The sequence below is a fragment of the Euprymna scolopes genome, chromosome 20, assembly GCF_053919585.1.
Source record: "Euprymna scolopes isolate OS-2025 chromosome 20, ASM5391958v1, whole genome shotgun sequence".
In the NCBI taxonomy this organism is placed as follows: domain Eukaryota; kingdom Metazoa; phylum Mollusca; class Cephalopoda; order Sepiida; family Sepiolidae; genus Euprymna; species Euprymna scolopes.
Window position 1 is genome coordinate 84,338,670 of NC_136501.1, and position 5,294 is coordinate 84,343,963.

General features: G+C 35.9%; 1 protein-coding gene across 1 annotated transcript; it reads left to right on the forward strand.

The window, feature by feature from the left end:
• Positions 1 to 510: 510 nt before the first annotated feature.
• LOC145241622 (uncharacterized) lies at positions 511 to 1,389 on the forward strand. The gene has a single exon (XM_080104705.1). The coding sequence runs from the start codon at positions 511 to 513 to the stop codon at positions 1,387 to 1,389; it is 879 nt and encodes a 292-aa protein (XP_079960831.1).
• Positions 1,390 to 5,294: the final 3,905 nt, after the last annotated feature.

The following is a 5,294-nucleotide window of genomic DNA, read 5'->3' on the forward strand; positions in this document are numbered from 1 at the left end:
ACAATTTCCCGTTTCTCTTTTTTTTTTCACCCATAATGACTCCATTCATACTTTTCAAAGCAATATTAAAATTGTGTACCACGAAACATTTGTTTAAATATTTTAGGAGTAGGTACTCAAAATCCGTCAGAGATGAATTAAATGACATCATTCGAATTAGGAGTAAGATCATATCACTTCGAACCAAGATATCAAGGATGAATGTTTGTACTTTGAACGCATCCTTGTTTTCACTGTTGCTAAATATCGTCGTTTATGGTCAGTTGCGTGGTCCAACCTTACCTTTTTTGATAGACTACGGTTTTCGAAATTTTTATCAACTACTGATAATTTTCGCAGCAACAAAGCTCGTTCGAACAACCAGAGATGTTTGTCCGCACTTATTCGCACCAGGCACGGTGAAGGGATTACAGTAGACCGTCATGTGTTCAACTTCTCAGGTGTCACTCTTTCCCATAATGAAAAAGTTGTATTAGCCAGAGGGTTGGATGTCGGCATTCCCCCCCCCGAATGATTGGTAGGGAAAGTACCTTTGCTGAATTCGAAATATTAAACTCACAGCTCAAACGTCATGAGCCTCGTTCCAACGATGAATTTTTGTATATGAAGGCTAGGTTAGCTGAACTGGCGCACAAATTCACGAACTCCTCTATCAATGTTCGTGAGTTTGTATGGACTAAAATCCACTATCAAGCCGTCAAACTCCTTAAAACTAATAAGGATATTTACATCACTAAGCCGGATAAAGGTGCGGGTGTCGTTATCCTTAATACGAATGATTATATCGGAAAAATGTTGGATATTTTAAATGATAAATCCAAATTTAAAAGGCTTGGCGACACATCTGTTGATAGCACTTCGAACACTGAAGTAAAACTCCAGAAACGGTTTCTTCAAATACATAGGAGGAAATTTATTAGTAAAGATACTTATGATAGAATCCGGCCCGTGGGTTCACAACGACCCAGAATGTACGGGCTACCAAAGATCCACAAGAACGAGGTCCCTTTAAGACCCATTCATTCCATGATCGATTCACCCCAGCATGAACTGGCAAAATGGTTGTCCGAGATTCTTGAGCCTGTACTAAAGGAATTCTCGGGTAACTGCATTGAGGATTCTTTTCGTTTCGCTGCCACTATGCGTGAACTTGATTTTAATTCAGAAACAACTTTCCTATGTTCTTTCGACGTTACCAATCTTTTCACTAATATACCCCTTGATGAAACTATTCAAATTTGTTCGGATATGCTCTATCGTAGCACATTAACCCCTCCGGATTTTCTGGAGAATATTTTCCTTGAATTCATGGAACTAGCTACCAAGTCGGTCTGTTTTAGCTTTAATGACGTAATGTATCAACAGGTAGATGGTGTGGCCATTGGGTAGTCCTTTGGGTCCTATCCTGGCCAATATTTTCCTAGGCTTTCAGGAATCCTTACTGTTTACTCAGGTTTCTAGACCTGTTCGTTATTGGAGGTATGTAGATGACACTTTTGTCATTTTCAAGTGTCGCCATGAAGTAAGTGATTTTTTTTCTGAAATTAAACAGTCTCCACCCGGCACTTAAGTTTACTATGGAGGAAGAGCAGAATTACTCTTTACCCTTTTTGGACGTCCTTGTAGAAAGGATAGGGAATCGGTTTAATACAACTATATACAGGAAACCTACATTCACAGGGTTGTATATTAGTTGGGATTCCTTTGCCCCTATGAACAGGAAAATAAGTTTAATTAAGACCTTGGTCCACCGTGCACTCATGATATGCTCGCCAAGCAAACTTGAAGAGGAACTTAAGAAAATAACGGACATGCTTATTAAAAATGGTTTCCCTGGCGGTATAATTTCTAAGCATATTCGCCAAAAACTTACTAGTTTTAACACTAAGCCTCTTTTCGGTCCGGCTAAATGTCCGGTTTATTTGAAGCTCCCCTACATAGGTTCAATTAGTAGGGGTTTTGTTAGCAAGATCACTTCGGTTGTTTCCCACTGTTTTTACACGGTGAAACCCCGAGTAGTGCTGTGTACCAAAACTGCCTTCCCAGCGTTTAAAAAAGATGTACTTCCCACGCTACAAAATAGTTTAGTAATATATGAGTTTAGATGTCGGTGCGATGCTGACTACGTGGGTCGAACTTTTCAACGTTTAGGGGTCAGAGTGGCACAACACGTTCCTGGGTATTTACGCAAGCTTTTTATATCATCCGGGTCTTTAAGGAATACATCCGGGCCTTTACGGAATACATCCGGACGACCACCAATTCTCGAATCGTCAATTGGTGTTCATTTGTACGAAAATAAAACTTGTGGCCAAGCATATTCTGATGAATGCTTCCACATTTTACATAAAGCCCGGAACAAACAGCACCTCAACATCTTGGAGGCCGTCAGTGTGCTGATGCGCAAACCAGCTTTATGTAGACAAAAAGAACTTTCACATAAATTAGAGTTATTTAAAGAACTCTAAAAAAAAAAAAAAAAAAGTCTCCATGTACGCTGGTTTTTCTGTTTTGTCTATACTTACTTGTAGACAACGGTTTTTCTTAATTATATATTTTTTTTTCTCGACTTCATCATTTCTCATTCGTTAATTTAATGCAACTTACTGACGAGATCTATTGAAAAGGGTCGGTCGAAAGGTTAACCTCTAGATCCCTTAATTTTTTTTTTTTTTACGCGAAATTTCGTATGGATCCTTTTTTAATCGATGTGTTTTTTACCTATAACTCTTTTTAGTCGATCTGTCTCTATACAATTGCCCGTTTCTTTTTTTTCCCCCATAATGACTCCATTCATACTTTTCAAAGCAATATTAAAATTGTGCACCACGAAACATTTGTTTAAATATATATATATATATGTATATGTGTGTGTGTGTGTGTGTGTCCGTCCGATAGGACAACATTCTCAATCGTCAAAGACGAGTTCCTCTCTAGCAGCGGCTGTTGTTTCAGGTTTCTAATTCACTCACAAATCCACCATAGTATGTTTATATGTGTGTCTTTCACCACGCCATCTGGTGTTTAAAATGGCGTCCACCCCAAAAACCAACAAATAGAAAAGCGATAGTTACGAGATGTTCACGTAAGTAAATGGCTTAATGGCCGCTTATAATGCACTAAACAATTTTCTTATTACTTGGCAAATTTAAAAAAAAAAAACATCAGAATATGTTGCCAAGAAAATGAAATATTCTGAAATTTCAAATAATGTCGACATATTCTGCTTGAAATTTTTCTTACATTTTAGTCGAATGCATGCAAACAAATTTTATCAACATGAGATTGGCTTAAATATTCCGATGAAAATTTGCTCCAAATTATTAAGGTTGAAGTTGAAAAAAGCGCACGTTGTCAACAATCGACACAAAGTAATGGCTTTGCTTTTTTATGGTTTAATGAATGCTGGAATGGAACATGGACGCTTCTATGTAGTTTCCTTGCAATATATATGTTCATACTGAATGGAGTTTGTCCATCAGAACGATGAAAACCATCTGATCATCCTCGAGTATGATCATCCTTGATGAATGAATTGTGAACCAAGGATTTCACAATCCTTAACCACACCTCTCCTTGGTCGGCACTGTTTGCTTTCCGTGGCAAGGAAAAGTCCAGGATAACTGGAAACAATGTTAAGATATGCGGAGTGTACATACAGCACTTGGTATTTCCATATGTGTGTGTGTATAAAGTATTATCAAAAATCATATTTTAATAAATTATGCTTAATTACGTTTAAAAAAATAATAATGTTAACAGTAAATAAGTTTCCACTTTAAAATACCTATAATATCAGGATATATAATTTAATCCTATACGCATGCCAAGATTCACTAAGCGAATTCAAATTTTGCATAACTCGAATTGATCATTTAAGAGAAGGTAACTCTACATTTTTAACTCATGCATGAGAAAACTAAACCAACACCGCCTTACCTCACCATCCCCTAAAAATTAAGCAGCTTTACTCAATCCAAAACCTCATACGTATAGCATCTTATTATATACTAAGTGATAGGAAGCACATCTATTAAAGGGCCTGAAGAACACTAATCCGTGACTTAGTGGCGGATACCCGTTTCTCTTCCTTGCAAGCTCTCTCCCACAGAAGAGACGTTGCGAGCCTGCCTTTGTTTTATCGTTATTCCCAAGTTCCCAAGTGCTCGTCTGAGCTCCAATCTCTGCCCCCCTTGCCAATCTTTCACGATAAACACCCGTCTATCTAAAACCACTATCATTAATTTTCCCCACTCTTTATCTGTGCCTAAATCAAAGCGTATATTCCATGAACAAAGCTTCTTTCTTAGAAGTGCACGACTGTGGAAATCTCTTCCGTTTGGCTGTTTCCCACCTGACTACAACTTGGATGTCTTCAAGTCTAACATAAACAAATTCCTAATGAACCGCCCCCTTAAGTAAGACACTTTATCAAATCTCCAATACTAACGATTACTACGATACTATCCCATTGATTACTGTACACGCAATAACCCTTATCCCCGAGTGGCTTTCGGGCCTTGATAAGTGATGACCTCCATGTAAAAAAAAAATGATTTATTCTTCTATTATTCAATTTTTGTATTACTTGCGTTCGACAAAATGTACTGGATAATGCATCAAACGGTTTTTGAAAAGACTGATTTGAAGGTGGAATTTAGCTCAATGGTTAGGATTTTTAATTCAACAGAGCTCATATATTATAGATCAATAGAATACATAATCCATTACTTCACTACATTCCACTTTTTTGTTTATTCATTTCCTTATATAACCGGTTTTTAATAGGAAATTCATTTTCATTTTTATGCTTGTACCAAATCAAATTTAATTAAATAGATCATACAATCTAATCTTTTTATTGTTTTTTTTTATTAATAAAATTTCACTATGAAAGAATTTACTTAACATTAGAATATATCAAATGTCACCATGATATCTTTTGTTTTGATCCAAATCACCAAAATATGGAATTTAAATGATATCTTTTGTTTTTATCCAAATCACCAAAATATGGAATTTAAATGATATCTTTTGTTTTTATCCAAATCACCAAAATATGGAATTTAAATATCTTTTGTTTTTATCCAAATCACCAAAATATGGAATTTAAATTATTCGTTTGTTTTTTCTATAAAGAAAACTACAGCTTCAGTAGTCGCTACCCGCAGGGCGAATAGTTTTGCTAACATATATGTATATTTATAAAAGAATATTACTAAAAGCCATGTTCAAATCGAAAATTTAAAAAACATATGAAAAGTTTCTAATCATACAATATTGAATAAATTATC